Source organism: Tupaia chinensis, unplaced genomic scaffold (assembly GCF_000334495.1).
Source record: "Tupaia chinensis unplaced genomic scaffold, TupChi_1.0 Scaffold000182_1, whole genome shotgun sequence".
In the NCBI taxonomy this organism is placed as follows: domain Eukaryota; kingdom Metazoa; phylum Chordata; class Mammalia; order Scandentia; family Tupaiidae; genus Tupaia; species Tupaia belangeri.
The window spans coordinates 9070038-9095039 of record NW_006159657.1 but is presented as its reverse complement, the minus strand read 5'-3'; the positions used below and the strand labels follow the sequence as shown (position 1 = coordinate 9095039).

The following is a 25002-nucleotide window of genomic DNA, read 5'->3' as shown; positions in this document are numbered from 1 at the left end:
GAAAGTGAGAGAGCAAGCTGCCAGGTCTGAGACCTGAACCACAGTCAGCATGTGGGAGTCCAGCACCTTAACCACCACGTCACCTGCCGACCCTTCCCTCCTCATTTTAATGGCACAGATGAGAGTCTATCAAATGGACCACAGTTAAATTAACCTACTATTGGGTCATTCATTCATCTTTTGCTTTTTTAAACAATGCTGCTATAACCCTGTACATATTTCTTTGAGCACGTATATGAAGCTAATGGTAGGAGATTCCCCAAAATGGAATTGCTGAGTCAAAGGTTATATGTACTTCTAAATTCTGATAAGCACAACCAAACTGCTCACCAAAAAGTAGAACCAAGTGATTCTCTCAGCAAAAGGCATTAAAAGTACATTTCCCCACTACCTATAGAATATTAGGTCTTATCAGATCTTTGCCAATCTAATAGGTAAAAAAATGCTAGCTCGCTGGTATTTCTCTAATTATCTTTCAAACATTTATAAATCTTTCTCTTGTTTGTCTATAAACTGTCTTAGTAGTTCACTGTAGAAAAAACAAATATTTAAAAACAAAGAAAGTTTACCAGTGGAGAAAGCACAGCCACTCCATGGAAGCGAATAAATGAAATACTTTCTGATGGGGCAGGTAGAAAGCTCTCCGTGGATAGAGATGTTTCTTGGATTCTGGCAAGACTTTTTTCACAGAACTTCTCATATTCCTCCATCTTCCCACAATCACACTACAAAACAGAAAAATGTTATTTTTAATGTACTAAGAAAAATATATATTTATTATTTGGCAAATTTTGTAGAATATGAAATAAAAAATTCAGTTCCTGGAACTGGCCTTCCCTGAACAATCTCACTGATCAGGACCTAATCCTTGGATACAGAAAAGCACCTAAAGGCTCTGTCCAGGTAAGACATTCTTCTTACATTAAACATTTCTTTTTTTTTTCTTTTTTTTAGTTTTTCCCATAGGGTGCGTGTGTTTGCCAGATAGAGGCAGAGAGAGGAAAAATGAGAAATCACCACCCAGGCATCTGGCCATGCTGCAATCCCTTCTCCTCCATTTCCCTCTTAGGATTCTAGACACACACATACACATGTACCTGGGTACAATTTTCAAGCCACTGTCTCCAGGACTTGAACCGTGGTTGGCCATGTGGGAATCCAACACCTTAACCACCACACCACCTGCTGGCCCCTTACATTAAATTTTTCTGAACATTTTTTCATAGAAATCAATTTTGAAACATGACTAGTTTAGAAGAGCAACTAGTTTAGAAGAGCACTGTTAGTGAAATCTTAAAGAGAACAAAGTTCTGTACCACTTTACTATCTTCAGATTATAAACATTTCTTTAACAGGTCTTTTTCTATGCAAAAATGCATCATGGCTTTTCTGACAACCCAATAGCACAATAAAAAACCATATTATACAAAGGCAGAAATGCTTTTGTAGCACAGAATAACTATTTAAATAGAAGAGAATATTTACTTTTAAAAATCTCTTTCTTCATATGCAGTTTAAAGGTTACTACAGTATTTGCATATTCAGGACTATATTTTGATTCCATGAGCACCAGCCAACTCAGCCAAAGATGGAACACAGAAAATCAATTGGCTCTGGTATTAAATCTATTTTATTGTTGAAAATTGAATCATTGCCAACTCTTAACAATGATCAGCCCAGTAATTTCACCATTTCTGGAAAATAGATAGGGGCTATGAAAATATAAGGTAACCAGGAAACCACTAAATTCATTCATTTAGCACATGTTAAATGTTTCAATAAACAGTGCCTATTTGTATAGCATATAGGTTAAATATGGCACTGTTTCCTTTAAGTAGGCAAGGGAGAATAAAAAAAGAGACATGGTCAGAATCAAAACCAGCAGGGGCATGAAGTTTAGAAACAGAAAACCTAATAGGACAGTGTTCCTTTAAGTGTTCATTTTAAAACAATTAACTATTTAACAACAACAACAACAAAAAGAGAGCAGGGAAATTCAATTAATGATGTACAAAGATGAAATAAGATAGACCTAGGCTGCGAAGTACTTAAAAAATTCAGTAGCATACACTAAAGTATCAAGGACAAATTATAGTACAATTATAAACGAAGAAAACCATATTCAAAATTAGAACTGGATTATGAAAAAAGAAAATATATTGTTACTTTTGGCCAGTTGGTAGTTTTATCAGTAGCAAAACTTTTTCCTGTCATTCCATCTATTGTCATTATTTCTATGTTCAATTTATGCAAAGTAAAGAGTTTACTTCCAAAGAAATGGTTCTCTAGGGTGTGAATGAGATTGTTTTGCAAACTCATATTCATAAAGCAAAAGTGAAAAACAAAACACCTCATCACATAACCATTTTTTAGTCTAGGTTTCACTCCACATTCTGATATCTTAACCATCAAAATATTCAGTAGGTAAGATGTAAAAGAAATTGAAATGAATCCATATCAGAGTATTTCCTTAACACAACCCACACATCTAGCATTGCACAGAATGTAATTAAATTATCAACACAAGTAATGTAATGTACTTGTTATAGATACACAAGCAAAACATGAAATTTAACTATAAAGGTCTGGGAAATTTAAGGAAATAAAATACCTTTATGACAATAGTTTTATTTTTCTCTCAGTAATATCATAGAGATATCCCTCATTGTTTCAGAAAGTTACTCATATCCTTAAATATATATTACAGATACACAGTAATATATTATTATAGCATTATTATAGCATAACTTACAGAATGTAACAATGTATTAACCATTCAAATACAAGTGCTAATAAGGAGAGTAAGGAAGTTATCAAAGGATCCTGAAGCATAACTAAATCCTTTTCAGTCTTGGGTCTCAGCTTGGAAGTGTCCTCCTCAGAGAGGCCTTCCCTGATTACACCCTGTAAATTAACCCTGCCACAGTCGCTATCACATTAACCAGCTGTTTCCCAATGTTCATAACACTTACCACTATCTGAAATGATCTTGCTTATTTCCTTGATTTTTGTATGTCTTCCTCCACCAAAATGTAAGCTCCATAAGCACAGGTACTTCCTCAGTCTTGCTCACTGAATTCGCATTACACAGAACAGTGTCAGCACATAGTAGGCACTTGATAAAAGTATTGAATGAGTGAATTAGGGTATTTAGGGCAACCAGGAATGAGAACGAGGAGGAAAAAAGAAGAGGCAGACTATACAGCAAAGAAGGCAGCAAAGAAAAATAGAATTTAGAGAAAGGTGGCTTCATGGATGACCCTATTCCCAGAGAAACTGGTACCTCTAAACTGCAAAGGTGACCATTTAAAAAGTGCACAGTCCATATTCCATGATTAAATGAGAGGGCACTCTACATTTCATCCCACAATTACCACTGTCAGCAAGGCTTTCTTTTAAGGGAGCCTTGACTACATGTCCACCCCAACCACAAATCGACTACCCCATACTTTACCATCAAGCATTACTGGTCCACTTCCATTAATAATTTGTCAGCTGCGGCAGGTTCAGACACGCCTTGTCTTCTCCATTTTCTGTACACCACAGAGAACTAACTACTGACCCATAGGCTCAAGATCCCATCTGCCCTTAACCATTATGCTGCCAGAAAGGTCACCAAAGGGAATGGTCAAAGTACCACGGAACAGATCCTGCCTTGTTTTCAGAGCCTAGCTGGCTGTTGAGACCATCAGTCCCTGCGGACGTAAACTTCTTGTAGAGGTAATAAAGGGGAAGATTTCTTATTGGGGTACCTATGATTAGCTGAACATTCTTGTGAGCCTGTCACCAGCCCTACGCCTCAGTTTCCTTATCTGTCTGGAAGGCATTTTGAGAGCATTCGATGAGCTCATGCATGCAGTGCCACTGTGCTAGCATACTGCGGGGCACGCAGACGGCATCCATACGTGGGAGCTGCTTTTCTCACGAAGATGATGGTGATGACTTTTAGTTCTAGCCTATGAACTCCTGGAGGCCAGCCTCAGAGCTTGGTTCCTGCCAAGAGTCAAATGTAACTTAAAGACACAGGAAGGGGGACCTCCAGCTTCCTCATTTCGCTCTCTCCAGACCCCTTCCCATCGAATCAATGTCTAGGCGCTGCCATTTGCCCTAACTGGGGCTTGGGCACTGGGATTACGTGCAGATAGGAGAAGCAAAGGGTGAGAAGCACCAAGCAGCCTGGGAGCGACCAAGAGAATTTGCTTTTTTGTCCTCGTGCTGATCCAGAGTCGCAAAGGCGGAATAAACAGCGCTACTCGGGCCTTTGATTGTGGTTAACCGGCGTTCAGAAATGGCCAGTGCACACCCCGGGGATGCCGCACCGCGGGAGGGAGAAGGCGAACCGCCCAGTTTTATCCCTGTTTTCTCGCCAGATCGGGGCTCTCTGGTTCTGGCCCGAGTCAGTGCACCAAGGATCCTCTACCCGGATCCCGGCGCCCCACGCCCACCTCCCCAGCTCCTCTGAGAGAAGGATCCATCCCGAGAGCCCACCAAGCGGCGCCACCATTCGAGCATCACCTCCGCGCCCCGTGCCCCCGGCCCCCAGGTACTGGCCTCCCCATACCAGGCGTCTTTCCAGGGGCCCGAGGCCCACAAGCCCAGCGCCGAGCCCGCCCTCAGCTCCTCAGGGCGCCAATTCCGTCTTGCCGGGGAGTCGCTCAGCCGCGATCCGGGGACAGTCCAGTTCCTCCGCATGCACACACCTGATCCCCCACGGCCCCGTCGGCTTTTCTTCCCGCGCTACGGGCCTTGTCAGGGAGCAAAAGGCTCAACTGGTACTGACAGAACGCAGCTCGGTCCTCCGCCGCCTTCTCCTCCTCCTCCCGGCCATATTACGGGTCTCTGGCGGCAACGCGGGCTCCTGGCAACGGCCGCCGCCGCCGCCACCCGGACTCCACCTCTCAGGGTTGGTACTTCCGGTGGTTGCTTTCCCGGGCAGTTGGAACGGTTGGGCCTCCAGAAACTACAATCCCCAAGGTGCATTGCGCGTCCGTGATATTGGGCGTAATACCTACGGCCAATGCGATGCACGTTGGGGAATGTAGTCTTCACTACCAATTAGCGCCTCTAAAATTATAATTTATTACAACAGAAATGCTGTTCAGAGTATGAAGTCCCCATGAAGTGTTCCTTGAAGTTACATTTTTTGCTTATCTGTATGGTAATGAGAAAACCGACGACAGTCACCAAAACTTTTTCTTTGTATATAAAAAATATTGCTGAATCCTAGATGCTCAATCAAAACCTTAAGACTTCCGTACCTTTGTGCAAATTGGTGAGAAAATAGTCTCGCAGAAAAATGTAACAGAAAAAACAGGGGGGATAAAACTAACTCTTTTGCCAAAATTCTCTATCTGAAAAACATGTTACCAATTTTCAAAAATGTGATTTAGAGCCCTCTTTCATTCCTTAACTCGACTTTACCTTTGGCCACTTACTGACCCTCCTTCAGGTTCCTATTTTTGCATATGTAAAACGGTGGTTAAAAGTGCCTGTAGCTATCACAACTGTGAGGCACAGTTGAGATAAGTCCGCAAGGTGCCTGCTACCTGAGCTCTTAGGAGGAGAAGTAAAACTAGGAGAAAGAGGAGCCGTGGAAAGGTCACAAGCCGCTGGGGTAGCATGATGTCAGCTATTTGTTCAATTCACCTGTCCTCAGTTTCCTCAGCTGTGAAATGAAGGAATCATTAAAATCCCTTCCAGTTTTATCATCTGATTGTGCCTCCTTTGCTATGCTCTTTCATTCTCTCAAAAACTGCACTATCTTCCAAAATCGACTGAACTCAGTCTCCAGAGATGCTACCTACCTAATGGGGCTGTTGTGAGAATACAGGAAATATGCATATAACGCATGTTATGAGGTGCAGTTCGGGGGCATGGTAAGTGCTTTGCAAATGTTGGTTGTTTTTATTAATTCTATTATGTCCTTCCACGAGAATGTAAATTCCACAAGAACAGCCACCCAGTATGTTCAGTTCACTGTTGTGACCGTACTAGGCAGTGTTTGACAAATCTTGAACTGAATTGATTAATGAGCCTAAAGGCGTTGGGAGCCTTCAGGGTTCCCTGGACTTCTGAATCCTGTAGGGCGAAGGAGTCCCTAGTATCCTTTCCAGTCCTGCAGCCTTAAGCTGGCCCTCTTCTTCCACTCCTAGCCCAGGGAAAGTCCGGACCCCAGATTAGCCAAAACCTCTTTGGAATTTGAGCCTGGAGCCTAGGCCCGCCCCTGTTGCCGTGACAGCGGCTCCGCCCCCAGCGCTGGAGGTCCCGGGCCCTGATTGGTTGGACCGCGGGCTCCTGTCTGGAAGTGTCCGCCGCCGCCATTGTGCGGCGCTGGTCCCCGGAGAGGGAACCAGCTGCGGCCATCGCCTCCGGCTCCGCTCGCTTCTCGCTTTCCTGCCCCCGGAGCCCGGCGGGTCCGGGACTCCGGTCCGTGCCGGTGCGGGCGCCGGCATGTGGCTGTGGGAGGAACAGGGGGGCCTCCTGGGCCCCTTCTCTTTCCTGCTGCTGCTGTTGATGGTGGTAACGCGCAGCCCCTTCAATGCCTGTCTGCTCACCGGCTGCCTCTTCGTCCTGCTGCGCCTCTTCAGCTTTGAGCCGGTGCCCTCCCGCAGGGTCCTGCAGGTGCTCAAGCCCAAAGGCCGCGTCTCCGCCATCGCCCACCGCGGAGGCAGCCACGATGCGCCCGAGAACACGCTGGCGGCCATTCGGCAGGTGAGCCCCCCACGCCTCGCGCCCCTAGTCTTAGTAGCTTCGACTTCTGTCTGTCCTTCCGGAGGTTCCCTGGTGATAGCTTTACCAGTTCCCCACGCGCCCACAAGCAGTACATTCCGGGGTCCTTGATCCCTCCCGGTGTCTAGGAACCTCCCGACCACAGGTATTTATAGGATACAGCAAATATTTATACAGTTGCTACATGCCGGATGCAGAGGTTACAGCCTTGAACCAGACCCAAAGGGTCCCTGCTTTATCGAGCTTACATTAGAGTGAGGGAGACAGGCCTTAAACAAGTAAACATGTAGATGAAATACTTTAGGAGGGCAAAATGTGCAACGAGGCAATAAGGTAGTGAGTTTTTAAAAATGAGTGGGTAGGAGTTCTGCTCTTTGGATCGAGTAATCAGATAAATTCTCTCTGAAGAAGTGACATTTGAACTGAGGTCAGAATTATGAGGAAGAGGTAGCTATGAGATCTGGGTGAGGAGCGGTCCAGGAATCAGAAACAGCAGGTGCAAAGGGCTTTAGGTGGGAAGGATGTTAGTGTTCAGTTACCAGGAGAGGTGGTATGTGGCCTGACTTCAAGGAACAGAACAGAGGCTGGTGTGTGAACTAAACCCCAAATGGCTCAGGTCAAGTAGAGTCGTGGTCAGTAATTGAAGTTATTCTAAATGGATCATCCTTCATAGAAATGCCTTTGCTTGTCCTCTAAATTAAGCATCCCTTGTCACCTTCCCCCCTAAACATGTACATTCACATGGCTTGCCTCCCTTTTCCATGAGGCAATTCTGAGGCTCTTGATCTCTCTCAGTTCTTGGCAGTCTTGAGCTTTTCAGTGGATTAGGCACTTTTACTGCTGTGTAAATACATGTATTGAATCTTCTCATTTCTGTTTTCTTTTTTTTTGGAGAGGTTTTTGCTAGAGGGTGCATGTGCTCGCTAGAAGGACGGAGAGAGACATAGAGACAGAAAGCAAGAAGTCACCCCCTAGGGGGGGGTGGCCACACCACAATCCCTTCTCCTCCATTCTCCTCTTGGGATCTTGGGCACGCACCCCCCCCCCCGGCGCGAGTTTAAGCCACCGGGTCCGGGACTCGAACTGCGGTCGATTACATGGAAGTTCAGCAACATAGCCATTACACTAACTGCTGGTCCCAATCCTCTCATTTCTTTGAGACTTTAGTTTTAGTTTTTGTCTTGTGTACTTGCCTGAGAGAGAGAGAGAGATAGAGGGGGTGAGTGAGAAAACACTCCCCAGGGGGATACCCATGGCACAATCCCTTCTCCTCCATTCTCCTATCGGGATTTTGGGAACAAATGCACATGTAAGTTTCAGGCCGCTGGGTCGAGGTTCAAACCACATAGTTGGCCATAGGGGATCCAGTGACCTTGACCACCATGCTACTGCTGGTCCTTCTTTGAGACATTATTTTAACATCCGATGCGTAAGAAAACTGTGGCTCAAACATAGACAGCTCTTTCTAGACTGATTCCAAGCCCCACTGTTCTTTGATGTTGGTTAGAATGTGTTCCAGTATATAAAAAGATAGACTTTTCTTTGCCCTGCTAGGCACAGATAGTCTTGTGTAATGAGCAAGTTCTTTAAGCTTTCGTGCCCCCATCAGGCTTGACTAGGGTGCTGCAAGTGAGGTAGCCTAAGACAGCTCTCCTCACCCTAGTCTCAGCCCTGCCCTTTTTTTCCTCTGTTAAATTGGAATAATGATGCTTTCTCCCAAATAACTAATCCACATAAATAAGACTTGGCAAAACCTCCACAAATGTAAGCTATTTGTGCCAAGGATCCAAAGGTGGCTTGACTCTTTCAAACCATCTTAGTGTAAAGATAAAAAAATGATAATAATAAGCCTGAAGAAGGAAGGAGGTCAAAAGGACAACCTTTGAGTTAGTGGAAGGTACCTGAGTTCTTCTGTATGACCATGTTAAACTTGTATGCTTCTTTTACTTTGGTTCTTTATGATAGAACAGAGACAGTAAAAACAGCTTCTCCAGCTTTCTGTTTAAAAATACATCTAAAAGGTCCGCAGGCGGTGTGTTGGCTAAAAGCATTTGATTCCAACATGGCCGACCACGGTTCACATCCCAAACCTGGTGGCTTGCATTTTCTCACTTTTCTTCTCTCTCTTTCTCTGTCTCTCTCTGATCAAACTGGAAAATAATAATAATAAATAAAGTTAAACAAAATAATTCTTTTAAATATATAGATAGGTATAGATATTGGAGGGGGACAACAGGTGGCATGGTAGTTAAGGCCCTGGACTCCCATAGGCCAACCACAGTTCAAGTCCCGTAACTGACAGCTTGAAACTCACACCAGGTGTGTGTGCGTACATCTTTAAAATGCCAAGAGAACAAAGGAGAAGGTATTGTGGTGTGGCCATCCCCTCTGTGGGGTGATTTCTTGCTTTCTCTCTCTCTGTCTTTCCCTTTCTCTCTGGCAAGTGCACACACCCTATAGCAAAAATCTCTTTTAAAAAAAGGTGATAAATGATAAATTAAATAAATAATTCTTTTTTTTTTTTTTTGAGAGGTTTTTGCCATAGGGTGCATGTGCTCACCAGAGAGACAGAGACATAGAAAGGGAGAAATCACCCCCCAGGGGGTATGGCCACGCCGTAATCCCTTCTCCTCCATTCTCCTCTTGGGATCTTGGGCATGCATGCACACACACCCAGCGTGAGTTTAAGCCACCAGGTCTGGGACTCGAACTACGGTTGGCTACATGAGAGTTCTGCGATATAGTCATTACACTAACTGCTGTCCCTAAATAATTCTTTTTAAAAAAGGTATTGAAAAATGTATTTTACAATTTTAAATTTAGAGAGGTCAGATGAAGTAACACAAATACAGGATATATTGTCATGAAAAGAAAGATGACAATTGCTATAGGAAAAATAATTATCATTAACTTCCATTCCAACTTAGTTTTTTGTAAGTTGCCTTAGCATAGTGTTAACTGAACACAGGAGATACTCAGCTGTTTGGGCAGTAACATGTTTGACCAAATGTAAATCATGAATGAGGAAACATATATGCCAAATACAGATTCACCTACAGTGTTTCATATCCTGCTGTGTCGCAAGGGAATTACAGCTAAATTCCATACATGTCTTGAAGAGTTAAGGTTAGCATACCTTTATGTAACGATAGTAAACATTGTGGATAGTAACCATTGTGCCTGTTGATTCCTGGTCTTAAGAGGAAACGAGAGCTGGTAGGTGGGAGTTTCAGACTAGGTGGGCGGACTGCACCCTCCACCCAGACCAGTCTCCAGGCTGGATGGACAAGGCTAAGAGGGTTCTCCACCCAGGAAGACCTCAGTGACTAGATCAGAGATCTTAGAAGACCTCAGCAGGTCCATCAGTGTCAACTTGGCAGAAAGCAAACGGCTTGCCTCTCCTGCTTTCTAGTTCCCAGTTCTCTGTTCAGAAACTTGAACCTTTCCTAGGAAGTGCTAAGGACTTCAGTCTTGAAAGGTTTAGGGCCAAAAGATCGATTTTCAACCTGATGCTTCTCTTTCTGAAGAATTGATACACTTTACGGACAGACTGGAAAGTGATAGAACACTACAAAATGTTTTAAAGATTCAAAAGGAAAAGCAATGGCTTTGTCTCTGGAGACATCAGCAGCTGAGATGAAGGAATACGTAACAAGGTTTTCTTTAGAATGTCAGAGTTAGGATCAGCTCTTAGTGTGCTACCAGAAGGAGGTTGAAGAGGTACATCCGGAGGATCGACAGAAACCAAAGTTACTAAAGTTGAAGTGGAACCCAAGACATGTCTTGGATCTTCTCAGAGTGAAGTTCTTGATACAGTGCCTGACTACCAGAAAATATTGCAGAACCAGGGCAGTCTTTGATTGTGTGGAGTTGGTTGGTAATGGGTGAGCTACAAGGATCAGTGAAGCAGCTACAGGCCTTCCGGGATGGAAGTACCCAGTGCTTCCAGAATGTGTGTCGGCTGGAGAAGAGAAGCATGTAACTATTAGATCCCTCACCAGCTTGAAAACTGCTCAAGCGTCACCTACAGAAGCCACTTCCCACACATCGCTCTGAATCTTGTCAGTGACTTTCCATAGCCTCTCTGTCATAGGCACTCAAGAGGAGAGGACTAGGAAGAGCGCCTCAGCACGGAGTACCTGCATGGCAGTCTGGGCCAGTGATATGCGTCACGGTACCTTTGAGGGTAACTGTCTTAAGGGCACTTCAGCTTCTTTCTATAAGCGATGACACACATCGTAGACAACATTATATAGACACTTGTTCTGAAAATGTGCAAAATGCTTGAAACTTCTTTGTCTCAGTTTCCTCATCTGTAAAATATCAGTGTTAATGGTACCTGCCACAGGCTTGTGAGGATCAAATGGGCTAAAGTACTATGTTTAAAGTACTATGAATAGTGCCTGACAAATAGAAAGGTTTGATAAATAATAGCTATTGTTTAAGGTAGGAAGATTGAGGCAAACAGGGCCCAAAGTTAACATCTGTCAGTCTTCTCACTGTTTCCCATGTATGTTTCAAGGCACCATGACTTACAATTTTAGAAATGAAAATAAGAAATCTTGATTGTGATGACCTTTTCTCATTTTCATTGTGATGAGGAAGCCAATGATAGTGTGTCTCAGAGGAGTGTGGCTCATAAAATGTAGTAGTCATTCTGTTTTTAGATAAATTCTAATGTCGAACTTACCAACTTACTGGCCAAAAGCCAGTGCCACACCTATAAACAGAACTTAGTGTCTCCTAGAAGCAGCCTTGGTGTTTCTATTGAGAGGGTAGAATTAATCGACAAAAACCTGACTCATCTTGTTTATGCCAAACTAGTGAAAGAGCTGAGTATTCAACAAGCACAGGGGATTTTCAGACCTACCATCCCAACAGATACGTAGGTAAACAGTGGAACTTGTCCAACTTAAGATCCCAGAGTCACCCCATCTTCTCCCAGTAGAGTGGGACTAGTGGGAAAATTGAAGTTTTTAAGAGATCCATAGTGTAGGAGTTGAAATAAGGTTAACCTCCATGGAAAACAGCAAGAGGTCAGAGTTGCTATGTCATAGGGAAAGGGAAAGGAATCCGTCAGAACAACTGTCTCCTTGGCCAGCCCACTTGGTCTTCTTGAGCATCTAAATGTGAAATGAGGTTTGTGGCCATTTGACATTAATATTGTTGATGCTTTTGTTAAGGCAGCTAAGAACGGAGCAACAGGCGTGGAGTTGGACATTGAGTTTACTGCTGATGGGATCCCTGTCTTAATGCATGACAACACAGTAGATAGGACAACCGATGGCACTGGTCGATTGTGTGACTTGACGTTTGAACAAATTCGGAAGCTTAATCCTGCAGCAAATCACAGACTCAGGTAAGTAGTTTACGGTCACTTAAGCATCTCTTAGCTTTCATCAGAGATCACAGAGAGACACCAGCACCTTCTAATTATATCTTCCGCCCCAGGAGAGTTGTTTTGTTTTGAACTATATACTATATATTCCCAAGTAATGAGCAAGTACCAGGAACAACAGAAATATGGCTTGTGTGTTTTTAATCTTTCCCATTGAAGCCAAATTTGGCCTCAGAATTATTCTGAAGATAATACTGTAATCACTATTATGACAATTACTTTGTACTGTCATTTAAACGACAGTATCAAGAGGGTGAAAGAAATTGCTTATCAATTTTCTTGCCTTTAGTTATACCAAGAGGCACATTTTAGTAATGATTTCTGGTATACATACAATCCGTAGCCCTTACAAGGGCTACAGAATGGTTTTTAAGGCATGCATGCAGTATACAATAATCAAATCAAAGATATACCCATATTCATCTTCTTCACCATGAGCATTACATTATATTGTGCACATTTGTTAAGTAATATCATCTTTTATACATTTTTTTTGTTTATTTTTATTTATTCCATGAGAGAAACAGAAAGAAAGAGACAGGCATCCCAAACAGGGTATTCCTGCCATTCATCCACCTCCAGTCTCTGTTGGCACGCCCAGGGAGGTCCCAGGACGTCTACCCAAGACCTTTCCCATGTGGGTCCAATTGCAGTACCCCTGGCCACGACCTGGCCCCAATAATACCATATTTTAACCCTTTTAACTCTTCATATCTTTATAACAAACTTCTGAGGAGTCATAGAATTCTATGTAGTAGAAAAGGCCTTAGAAATCATCTAGAATAACACTGTCCAGGAGAGCTTTCTGCAATGCTGGACATGTTCTACATCTACACCACCCACTATGGTGGCCATGTGTGACTGTTGAGCAGTTGAAATGTGGCTAGTGCAACAAAGAAACTGAATTTTTTTTTTATTAAAGAATTATTTTATTTAACTTTATTTATTTATTCATTTTCATTTGACTAGAGAGGGACAGAGTGAGAGAGAGAGAGAGAGAGATAGAAAGCCACCAGGTCTGGGACTTGAACCACAGTCAGCCATGTAGAAGTCCAGTGCCCTTAACCACCATACCACCTGCCAGCCCAGAAACTGAAATTTAAAAAAAAAAAATTTTTTTAAGAATTATTTGATTTAACCTTTTTTTCTTTACTTAGTTTAATTTGACCAGAGAGGGACAGAGTGAAAGAGAGAAAGAGAGAGAGAAAGCAAGCCACTAGGTCCAGGACTTGAACCATGGTCAGCCATGTGGGAGTCCAGCACCCTTAACCACCACGCCACCTGCTGGCCCCCCAGAATCTGAATTTTTAACTAAATATAAATGTAAATTTAAACTTAAATATCTATATGTCACTACCATATTGGGCACTGCAGCTCTGGATCAATGCTGCTTTCAGAGATACCAGGAAAGTTAAATGACTTACTCAAGAGCAAATAACTAGTTCATAAAGAAAGCAGCACTAGAATCTAGAGAACCCAATTTTCAGTTCAGAGAAATACGCACTGTACCATGTTGTTTCTGGTTGCCTCCAGTGAGGGTCAGCCCTGTAAGAGTGAAAGTTCTTTTAGATGTCTAATTTAATCCCTTTCTGACATAGTTTAAGCCAATAGCTTCTAAAATATTGGGTTGTCAGAAAAGTCACCATGCATTTTTGCTTAGAAAAACATAGAAAAAATACATAATGACTTTTCCAGCAACCCAATACATGTATCAGAGCCAGTCCTATAAGATGATCTATAATAAAGGGGTTCTAAGATCAAGGAAGGTCAAATACCATACTTTGGGATACTCATCTTGGAGATAAGCAGTCCGCCTCACTCAATTCTTACCCTTTAACTTAGCGTTTCCCAAACTTGAATGACCGCAGAACCCATACCCTTCCCCCTGTTAACAGTGATAAACAACTTTGGAATTGGTATACTTGATAATATACTTTGGAATGTGGTTATTTAAATCCCTCTCCTCATTTTTTTTTTTGGAGAGGTTTTCGCTATAGGGCACGTGTGCTCGCCAGGCAGACAGAGAGAGAGACATAGAGACAGAAAGCGAGAAATCACCCCCCAGGAGGGATGGTCACGCCGCAATCCCTTCTCCTCCATTCTCCTCTCAGGATCTTGGGCACGCATGCACACGTGCCCGGTGTGAGTTTTAAGCCACCGGGTCTGGGACATGAACCACAGTCGACTACGAGGGAATCCAGCGACATAGCCATTACGCTAACTGCTGGTCCCCATAAATCCCTCTTGTTTTCTTTGTAATACTGAACAATGTGTACTCACTGTTATTCCTACATGATCAGTTCTCTGAATAACGATCAATACTCCTTGAATATTGAGTATTTGACTCAGCAGTTAAGGTATAGCCCTCTCTAAAACATGAGTCAGGCCTCATTTTCCTAGGATCTGAGAGAAATTAAAGTCAGACAAAGGAAATCGTACTGTAGGGGGGAAAGAATATTGATACCACTTGAAAGTTCTGAGTCTAGGCTACTGGAATCACTCCTTCCTGTCACTAGATATTTCCCTATGCTGTGTGGGAGGGAAAGGCTGGTGTTAATATTATAGCTAATGAGATGTCACATTTAAAGTTAACACATAAAACAAAAAATGCTTAGAGTCAGCATCATCCTTAAAAATCCTTTAAGAAGGTACCTATCCGAGTCAATGTACCACCTTAATCAATATCTTTAATTCAATCAATTTTTGTTCCACAAATGGAACAAGTAGCATTTTCTTTGGCCCAACACCAAATGAATTAATCAGCTTAGGGACCGTGTTTAGGGAAAACAGTATTTTTCTCTAGAATTGGGCTCGAGGTGGTCAGATGTTCCCCTTAGAGGCATGGAAACAAAGAGTGGCCAAAGGAACAGCAAATTCAGGTCTCCCGCTTTCACTGCCAGGGAATAGACACAGACTGGAATGACTGACAGAATAAATCAAGATCTTACAGTTGAAAAATATAGTTGAACTAGTATAAATAAAATCATGTTAAGTTCGATTATGAGAGAAAAGCTGCTTTCTCATGTATTAGGCACTTAACTATCATTTTCTTTTGCCTTTTTTTCATTTTTTTAGAATTATTTTTATTTAAGTTTATTTCTTTATTTTTTAGAAATAAAATTTCCCAGAGAGGGATAGAGCAAGAGAGAGAGAGAGATTCAGGGAAAGTGAGAAACCAAGCTGCCTGGTCTGGGACTCGAACCACAGTCGGTCATGTGGGAGTCCGGTGCCCTTAACCACCCCACCACCTGCCAGCCCCATGAACTATCATTTTCTTAGTCAAAAATTACTTCTTTGAAACAGTTTCACTTAAGTAAATGTACAATATAGTTAATACATTTATGTATTCCTAGGAATTTCTCCTGCATAGGATTCTTAGAAACTTAATTTCTAAGTCTTAAAACGAAGTCTTCTGTCAGTCTGATAGCCTAGTGATTAAGAGCCAGATCCCACATGGCCAACCACAGTTCAAATCCTGAATCTGGTGGCTTGAAAAACATGCCAGGTGCAGATGTGTGGATGTCGCAGATCCTGACAGGGTGGAGAAATGGAAGAGAAGGAGTTGCAACCTGACCACATCCCTTTGGGGACTGCTTTCTCTTCATTCCTCCAGCGCCCTGTCTCTGCCTCTACATGACTGTCTCTGGCAAGCACATGAGCTCTCTAGCAATTAATTTTTAAGTCTCTAAGTTCTCCAAAGATAGCATATATATTCTGCCCTTTGGTGAGTAGGGTTACTAACTCTGTTATTAAATTAGCAGTAATTCAGTGATCTCTCACCAAGTTCATGATTTTCCTTAGCATTGCTATTCTTTGGTCAAAAGTGTCAGTAATTTGGCTCCAATACCTATAATAAATTGTCCTTGGACTTGTTGGGGAAAACGCTCTTTCTTCTTTTCACTAAACTTTTCCTTTTCTCTTTTTCCTACAATGTACTATTCCTCTTCCCTCTCTTATAGGAATGATTTCCCTGATGAAAAGATCCCTACCCTGAGGGAAGCCGTTGCAGAGTGCCTAGCCCATAACCTCACAATCTTCTTTGATGTCAAAGGCCATGCAAATATGGTACAGTTTATACCGTGGACTTCACTTTGTTAAAAAGACGTCTGTTTCATTGCTGATCACCTCCAAAACCAAGGAGCTAGTTTGGCATTTCTTTTCTCTTAAATTATGTTCACAAATTACCATACATTTGCTTAATGGAAGGTTATGACGATAAAATTCTCATCTTTAATGAAATAGTAAATCATGGAACCTTTTAACAACTGATATTCTACAACCAGAGTCGTTTCTTTTATTTACAGAAAGCATTTGCACAAGATATTAAGTAAACAGTAAAGAGGTACTTCTGGAACAGTCCACTCAAGTAGCCTCAAGAAAAGGAATTCAGGAGTTGTACACAAGGCCAGTTGCATTTAGTTCATAAATTAAGGGCCTTTGATAGACAACTATGAATCGCATTGAACGAGAACTCCTGTATTTACGGCTTCTGATAGTTAACAGTTTATATCTTTTATGTAGATTTATGCCCTTGTATTATTTTTAGCCCTTATGTATAGTTTGGTTATTGAGTGATTTGAGTAGTTATGTACTTAATACAAAAATTACTATATTTTTTAAAAATATGTATGACATTTCTATATAAGATTTTGCTTACATTTTAAAACATACTTTTACTTATAAAAACATATTGCATTGGAAATCATTGGGAAAATGTGGTTCAAATTGCATTTGTTCTCTAAGAATCAGCTTTTCAAGGACTTACACTTTTTTTTATCATTTGAGCAATTGGAGTAACAATATATGTATTCAGTACTAGCCATATCTAATGAGAATTCTGTTGACACCAAAGGTTTTGTTTTGTTTTGTTTTGTTTTAATCAAGCCCAGGGTATAGTTAAAACCTGAAGTGTGAGCCTAAGTATATGGCCTAACTTTTTTATAGTAAACTCCTATTTTTTGAAGATAGAGGAGAAAGGTCGCTAATTTATTATGCTAGTGAACTGATCATGGTAATACAGCTAGCTTTTCCAGTCAGTCTGTATAGACTCACCTGGAATACCTAATTAAAAGTACTGATTCTTGGGCCCACACTAAATAGAGAAGATCCTGAAAATGTGCAGGTGGGGTCAAAGAACACACTTTTTTTTTTGAGAGGTTTTTTTGTTTGTTTGTTTTGTTTTTTGTTTTGTTTTGTTTTTTGCTACAGGGCACGTGTGCTCGCCAGACAGAGAAAGATAGAGAGACAGAAAGTGAGAAATCACCCCCCAGAGGGGATGGCCACGCCCCAATCCCTTCTCCTCCATTCTCCTCTCAGGATCTTGGGCACGCAGACATATGTGCCTGTGAGTTTTAAGCCACCAGGTCAGGGAAGCGAACCGTAGTCGACTACATGGGAGTCCCGCAACATAGCCATTACACTAACTGCTGGTCCCAAAAAACACGCGTTTTTAATGAGCACTTCAGGATTCGTTGATGGTATGGCCCACGTTTGGGAGCCATGACACATCCTACGTTTCACACACGGCATACTGACCTTTAGAAGGTCACATAAAACTGAGCTATTTTGGTTTTCTGGATGGGTGCTCACAGGTGTTGAACCGAGACTGGGTAGAACATGGTGATGTAATTAACCGAGATAGCAGGCAGCATAGTGCTCAAGTGCTGGCGGCACTCTGACTCGGGAGTACAGCTGCCAGGGTCACAGGGTAACTGAGCTCTGCCGCTCACTACCGGGTACATTAACCTGAAGGTCGTCCAATGTCCTTGTGGGCAAAGTGGGAATAATTAAAGAAACATCAGAATTAAATAACGCAGGCAGTTCCACATGGTGCGTGTGAATTCAAATGGCAGGGAAACAACTCTGGGTGTGTAGCTCGCCCCCGGTTTATTGGTGAAGGGCAGGCATCACATAAATATGTCTGTGTGGTTTCTTATTTGGGGAGGGAATGCTTACACTTGGTTATGGGTGTTTGTCACATTCCAAAAGGCAGCAGTATTTCTAGTTTAGGCTACACAGCATTGCATTCCACGTACTGTCTGGTTGATTGTTAAACTGCTGTGGATGTTAAAATTCTTTAAAGCGTACAAAATGTCAGCGTTTAAATTCTATCAGTTCTTTTTCACTTATTGCCAGACTACTATGAAAAGAAACTTCTGTTCCTCTTGGGGAAAATTGGGAGACTTCGTTCTTCCAGTCCCCCAACCCTGTGTCCCCTTGTCCTCCTCCTTGTTGATGGATGGTGTCTCCTCTCGGTCTCCTGGACTGGCAAAATCTGCTCTGTAGTTTCTAGGCTGGTCGCTTCACGCTTATCAAGGGAAGACAGAGAGTGACCATTGTGGGTGTAGAAGGACTTCCTAGTGGCTAAAGTGAGGTGTAAGGAAAGGAGTTAAAAATTTTGCTTACGGCCTCCTAGCCACAACCTGCCACACTTTTCAAAAGTATGACAAAAGGGATGAGAATCTAAATAAGACAGCCGTCTTCTTCCTCATTTGCCACAAATGAGAGTTTATGGTGTATCGGTGGATAATGGATTCTGCCAATGCAGTAGGCATCCCCATGTATTAGTACACTTTTGATCCGTTTCATAGGATTGTACTTGATATGGGATATTTATTAGCTGGGGCTATTATGCTTTATAAACTTTAAATATATGAATCTCTTTTATAGGCTACCGATGCTCTAAAGAAAATATATATGGAATTTCCTCAACTATACAATAATAGTATGGTCTGCTCTTTCTTGCCAGAAGTTATCTATAAGGTAAAATTTAGGATTTTTCTTGTACATGATATTAGGTTGTTATAAGCATAAGACAGATGACTGTTACATTGAACTGAATCAAGGTCACAGTTAAGTTCTTCCATCAGGAGGCATAACCTCTGGTTGAGTCTCGTTATCGTCGTTAACAGCTATTGATGCTCAGTGGCCAGGCCTGTCCCTTTACAGGTTCCAAAATATTGCACAGTGTTGATGTTTCGATTCTCATTTTTTTATGTTACAGATAGAACACATCTATAAGAAGAAACTTCTCCTTCTGTGCTAGTTACTTAATAAATAAGAAAACTGCTTAATCTTTCTCTGCATTTACCAGCTTCCAAAATAATGAGTTGGTTCAGGAGCATTCTTATTTTTTTTTTTAAAGAATTCTTTTATTTAACTTTATCTATTTATTTTATTCATTTATTATTTTGACCAGAGAAGGACAGAGTGAGAAAGAGAGAGAAAGTGAGAAAGCAAGCCACCAGGTCTAGGACTCGAACTGTGGTTGACCATGTGGGAGTCCAGCGCCTTTAACCACCATACCACCTGCAGGTCCCCCCTCCTTTTTTCCTGAAGAATTATTTAACTTTATTTATTTATTTAAATTCGACCAGAGAGGGACAGAGTGAGAGAGAGATGCATTCTTTTTTTCTTTCTTTTTTATCTCTTTTAAGTATTTGCCATAGGGCACATGTGTTTGACAGAGACACACAGACACAGAGAGAGGGACAGTGAGAAATCACCCTCTGGGGGGGATGGACATGCTGCAATCCCTTCTCCTCTATTCTTCTTGGGATTTGGGGCATGAACACATGCACACCAGGTGTGATTTTCAAGCCACCATGTCTGGGAGTTGAATTGCAGTTGGCCATGTGGGGGTCCAGCACCTTAACCACCATGCCACCGGCTGGCTGCAAGTAGCATTCTTCAACAAGAAGAACTTCTCCCTGTTTCTCTTTGCCCTCGTCCCATCCTCTCCTCACAGTCCATTTTTCTCACTCTCTTCTCACCTCACTTCTCCCCCCATCGATGACCCCCGACTCTTTTAGCCTTTTGCTCTGGAAGGGACCAAAGCTAACCAGCAAATCCTGAAACGATCGTGATTCTGTTCTCATCAAGTTCTAATTAATTCTCTCTGGCCAGAATTTTAGCAAATGTCCAATTAAAAGTTTTTTTCTCATGACATTAAAATTTGACCCTGAGATTGTAATTTTCTCATCTTAAAGATAGGATGGAGTTCTTTCAGACTGAAAGGGTGCTCTCATCCACACTGCATCACCGCATTTTCTCAAGGGTTTTAAGAGCGAGGACGTCCTGGTAGACACTGGGCAGGGTACCAGCTCTGACCCCCTCAGCAGAATGGCAGGGTACCTCTTAACTAATGAGAGGGTTTACACTCGAGCTAGCCTAATCATTTTATTGTCCGCAACCCCCTTTCAGATGCGACAGACGGATCAGAATGTGATAACAGCTTTAACCCACAGACCGTGGAGCCTCAGCCACACAGGCGACGGGAAGCCACGCTACGACAGTGTGTGGAGACTGTCTGTGTTTGTGCTGTTGGACATTCTGCTCGACTGGAGCATGCATAACATCCTGTGGTACCTGTGCGGGATCTCGGCTTTCCTCATGCAGAAGGATTTCGTATCACCGTAAGTTGGAAGGTTTTTATCTCCTGACACATTTTCTCAATGCCGTTCTTGGAAAGGAAGGGCTGATAGGTGGGCGGCCTGAGTGATTGTAACCCGCAAAGCGCTCTGTTTAGTTGGAATGCCACTGGTGTCTTAGGTGGGGAGAATTCAGGCATATTTCACTGTGTCCAAAACAGGTTGACAGCTTTGTGTTTTGGTTTGGTTTTTTGTTTTCTTTTTTTTTACAGTGCCTTTTAAAGAAAAATTGAACCTGCCAAACAATGGTGAGAGAGGGATTACTTTTCTTGTGATTGGCTTCATTTGAAAGCCAACATGTGATTCAGGGTAGAGCCACAGTGACCCATCCTGCAGACACCAGCCTCACCCCTCCCATCCCTCCTCTGCTGCACATTACAGACTATGCTCCATTACTTCTTTTTGTTTTCCTTTAATTTTTAAAAATTATTTAATTTTATTTGTTTTTATTGTTTTTGTTTTGTTTTGTTTTGTTAATTTGACCAAAGAGACAGAGAATGCGAGAGGAGGGGAAAGTGAGGAAGCAAGTAGCCAGGTCTGGGACTTGAACTGCAGTCAGCCATGTGGGAGTCCAACACCTTAACCACCATGCCACTTCCTGGCCCCTCTGCTCCATAATCACTTCTAAGAAACTTTCCACTCCCTAACCTGCTAGCAATCTCCGAGTCCTTTTTTTTTTTTTTTTTGCCAATTTTGTAACTGTCTTATTTCTGATTATTAGAGTTGTAAGTTTATTACTTAAAGCATGCATGTATTCAGTTCAATAAACAGTTAATCCACACCTACTAATACGCCAGTGGTGAAGAAATAAAGCCCTCATAGAGTTTGCAGTGAAGTGGGAGAGAGAAATGCTAAACAAAAATTCAGTAAATATAAAAGCACAGCTAAGATATATGCTATGTAAGTGAAGACAGTGCCTAGCCTGGGCAGTCAGGGACAGCGTCCTCGATGAAGTGGCAGCCCCCACTCTGAAGGATGAGTGGGAGTGGGGGTCCCAGCTGAGAGGGAGAAGCAGGAAGGAGCATTGATCTTCAAGGAATAGGAAGATCGGTGTTCTGCACACAGAAGGGAAAGGCGAGTGGTGTGGGATGACGCCAGAGAGACAGACAGTGACTAGGCCAGGCATGCCTTTGGCTGTCACGGACATTTCGGTGGAGGGGAGGAGGAGGTGGTCACTGGAGAGCCGCTGAAGTGTTTTAAGCTGGGACAGTGTGAGGACATTCGGGCATGCTGGGTCCTGGAGCACTCCCGGTGGTTGCTGGGGCCAGTTAGGAGCTCGTGCGAGGCGGTGTTGGTACTCACTGAGCGCTGCGCTGAGTGGTACGGATTATATTGGTGATAGATTCCTGAGACAGCTGGTCGTTCTCCTAACAGGACTGGTCATTCCTCGTTCTCTAGGGACTACGTGAGGAAGTGGTCAGCTAAAGGGATCCAGGTCGTCGTTTGGACTGTTAACACCTTTGACGAGAAAAGCTACTATGAATCCCATCTTGGTTCCAGCTACATCACCGACAGCTTGCTGGAAGACTGTGCGCCTCAGTTCTAGACTTTGACCTCTGGAGAGGACGCACAGGCTCAGAAGCTGCCTGCTGGCCTCGTGCAGGGGTGTCAAAATACCCTCTGTGCTCGCCCATGCCCCGGGGGATCAGGTGCCTCCCATGAGCAATAGTCAGTAATTGCGTTTTCACCTGATCCAAAGCAAAACACGTGTCGCCATGAAGCTCGCCCAAGTTCAACACTGTTGCCCTTGAAAATCTGGGTCTGCGAAAAGGCACAACAGCGAGGCCTGACCTAGCCGAGTCCCACACCAAGACCCAGTGAGGATAAGCACAGATTGAGTTGTGCAGTTCGGGGTGCAGGTGCAAATGCATGGGACATGCATGATCACTCAGAACTTGCCACACTTAAGTCATTGACTTCTTTCAAATATTCGTGTTCAGCTGTGTTAATGTACTGTAGACATCAAACTCGTGAACCATACTAATAAAATCATTAAAAGGAACACTAGGGGAGTACTGTGTACCACACATCTTAGCCTAAAGCCTAAGGAATTGGGGAGGCTGCTGTGTGCAATCCAGTGAGGTCTCAGTGCGCAACAGGGAAAATGGTAGCAAAGTCTTGAATTCAACCTGAGTCGTTTATGGTCATTTATCTTGAGATAACTGCTACACACCACCAGGGGGCAGCATTCCACTTTCAGGCTTACTAAGAAGCTCGGCAGCAAGTGATCACAGTAAGGTTATCATAATTCAGTGATCAGTTAGGACTAGAAGAAACTTCCATCTAGGCTTATCCTTTGTTTTCTAAAAACAAAACAAAACAAAAAAAACCCAAAACCCGTGGGAGGCTGGGTCTGTCTCAAAAACCACATAGGTGGTGACACAGCAGAGGCTGATACGCAACCAGAATTGCTCACGTGTACCTTCACATGCATTATCTTATTCAACCCTCTCAGAAATCCTAGTGGGGTGATATTCCCTTTTTTCTCATGAAGAAACTGAGACATTGCAGAATTAAAGTCTCTTATTCAAGGTCTCTGAGTCTGTGGTACAACTGGTCTTTAAATCCGAGTCAGTCCGACTCTGGAAGCCACTGCCGTCAGCCACTCACCATGTCTGGCTTTATTAACACAGAGCCCTTGACCCCAGCTCTGTTCATTCCCACCTGAACTTCCAGGAGTCTTAAACCGTGAACTTAGCAACGTGGAAAATGAAGCTGAATGAAATGAAGTTGTCATTTTTTTTTTTTTTTTAATAACAAACCTAATGCCCTCCTCTTGATCACCCCTCCCACCTTTCGACCCCATCTGTGGCTTTTATAACGAGTCCCCAGCTTCACCCTTGCAGCGGTCAGTGCGAGCTTTGAAAGAGCAGTCCACACAATAGTCAGCAGAGTGAAGCAAGCTGACTTTTGCTACAATTGGTATAGGTAGGGACATGATAGATGGCCCATGTGACATTTTCAATCAACATTTACCAAGCCAGGGGTAAATGGGACCAGCAGGTGGCAAGGTGGTTAGGTCTCTGGACTCACACATGGCCAACCACGGTACAAGTCTCAGGTCTGGCAGCTTGCATTTTCACTTTCTCATAAGTAACATGTTCTATAGCAAATTAAAAAATAATAGTAGTAAGGGACCAGCAGATGGTATAATGGTTACTCCACTGGACTCCCACATAGTCAACTGCAGTTCGAGTCCTGGGCCTAGCAGCTTAAAACTCACTGGACATGTGTGTGTGCATGCCCAAAATCCTAAGAGGAGAATGGAAGAGAAGGGATTGTGGCATGGCCATCCCTCCAGAGGGTAATTTCTCACTTTCTGTCTCTCCAGCGAATGTACAGGTCCTATAACAAAAATCTCAAAAAAATAATATTAACTTTAAAAATTATTTTTAAAAGACATTATAAAAATAAATATTTGTTCATTATAAAAAATGAATATTTATTATAGACTGGAACAAATGTCTAAACTGCAGATGCTCCCATGCCACGTTGACTAGAGTGACAAGAGATATGAAAAAGTGACCAGAGAAAACCACCTGGGCTCTGGGAAGGTTCTGGATTCACATCCCAGGTCTACTTGAGCATACCAGGCACACCTGTGATCCTGGCTGGCTGCATGGCTTGGGGGTGGTCAATGTGAAGACCCCTTTGAGGGTGTCCTCCCCCCAGTAAACTAAAACGAGACAATCTGGACTTCAGTCTGGTGGTGCTGTCTAAGACTGCACAGCAACTGATAGGGAAGGATTTCTCTTGGGGGCAAAATAAAATTAATAATCTTGTTTTTATTATTTTTTTTCTTTAAGTTTGCTATAGAGTACATACACTCACCAGAGAGAGACAGAGAGAAGGGAGGTAAGAAAGCAAACTTTCCTGGCAGGTCCAGGACTTGAACTGCAGTTGGCCAGGTGGGAGTCTGGCGCCTTAACCACCATGCTACCTGCTGGCCCCAATAATATATTTTTTTTATTTTAAAGAATTATTTATTTTTAATTTGACCAGAAAGGGGAGGGGGTAAAGAAAGAGAGAGAGAGAGAAAGCCACCAGGTCCGGACTCAAGCTGTGGTTGGCCACATGGGAGTCCAGCGCCCTTAACCACCACACCACCTGCCACCACCTCCCCCCACCCCCAAGTGATATACTTTCAATGGGCCAGCAGATGGTACAATGGTGAGGGTGCTGGAGTCCACGTGGTCAACTCTGTGGTTTGAGTCCCAGACCCAGCAGCCAGAAAAACATGCATGTGTGTGCATGCCCAAAATCCTGAGAGGAAAATGGAGTTCTAGAAGGGATTACAGTGTGGCCATCCTCCCTGGGGGGTTTCTCACTTTCCCTCTCTCTGTCTCTGTTGAGCACACACACCCTATGGTAAAAAATCTAAAATAATAATATTACTTTGAGTTATGTGAAGACCTCAAGAGAGTTCAGAGTCTGTCTCTTGACCTG

General features: G+C 42.9%; 2 protein-coding genes and 1 pseudogene across 3 annotated transcripts in view; 2 read left to right on the top strand and 1 right to left on the bottom strand.

The window, feature by feature from the left end:
* CCP110 (centriolar coiled-coil protein 110) overlaps window positions 1–4897 on the bottom strand; it is a 26867-nt gene extending 21970 nt beyond the window's left edge. The window contains exons 1-3 of the mRNA XM_006146589.3: window positions 4562–4897; window positions 2973–3072; window positions 570–725 (exon numbers count right to left, since the gene is read on the bottom strand). Coding sequence (XP_006146651.1) covers window positions 570–710 — 141 coding nt within the window. The 5' untranslated portion in view covers window positions 711–725; window positions 2973–3072; window positions 4562–4897. The remainder of the gene's footprint in view (window positions 1–569; window positions 726–2972; window positions 3073–4561) is intronic.
* Window positions 4898–6305: 1408 nt separating this feature from the next.
* On the top strand, window positions 6306–23091 carry GDE1 (glycerophosphodiester phosphodiesterase 1). 2 transcript variants are annotated; one of them, XM_006146587.3, is made up of 7 exons: window positions 6306–6711; window positions 10823–10915; window positions 11913–12088; window positions 16087–16192; window positions 18797–18889; window positions 20330–20541; window positions 21955–23091. In XM_006146587.3, exons 1-7 carry the CDS (start codon window positions 6451–6453, stop codon window positions 22100–22102), a joined length of 1089 nt encoding a protein of 362 aa, XP_006146649.1. In that variant the 5' UTR covers window positions 6306–6450; the 3' UTR covers window positions 22103–23091. The 2 variants fall into 2 exon arrangements, with proteins under 2 accessions (XP_006146649.1, XP_006146650.1); XM_006146588.3 differs by lacking the exon at window positions 10823–10915 and having other exon boundaries at window positions 6308–6711.
* LOC102497086 (kinetochore-associated protein DSN1 homolog pseudogene) lies at window positions 9746–10798 on the top strand (annotated as a pseudogene).
* Window positions 23092–25002: the final 1911 nt, after the last annotated feature.

Coding starts and splice junctions, on each gene's coding strand:
- GDE1 (XM_006146587.3), top strand. CDS start 6,451: ATGTGGCTGTGGGAGGAACAGGGGGGCCTCCTGGGCCCCTTCTCTTTC. Junction 12,089..16,086: donor GCAGCAAATCACAGACTCAG/GTAAGTAGTTTA, acceptor CCTCTCTTATAG/GAATGATTTCCCTGATGAAA. Junction 16,193..18,796: donor TCAAAGGCCATGCAAATATG/GTACAGTTTATA, acceptor TCTCTTTTATAG/GCTACCGATGCTCTAAAGAA.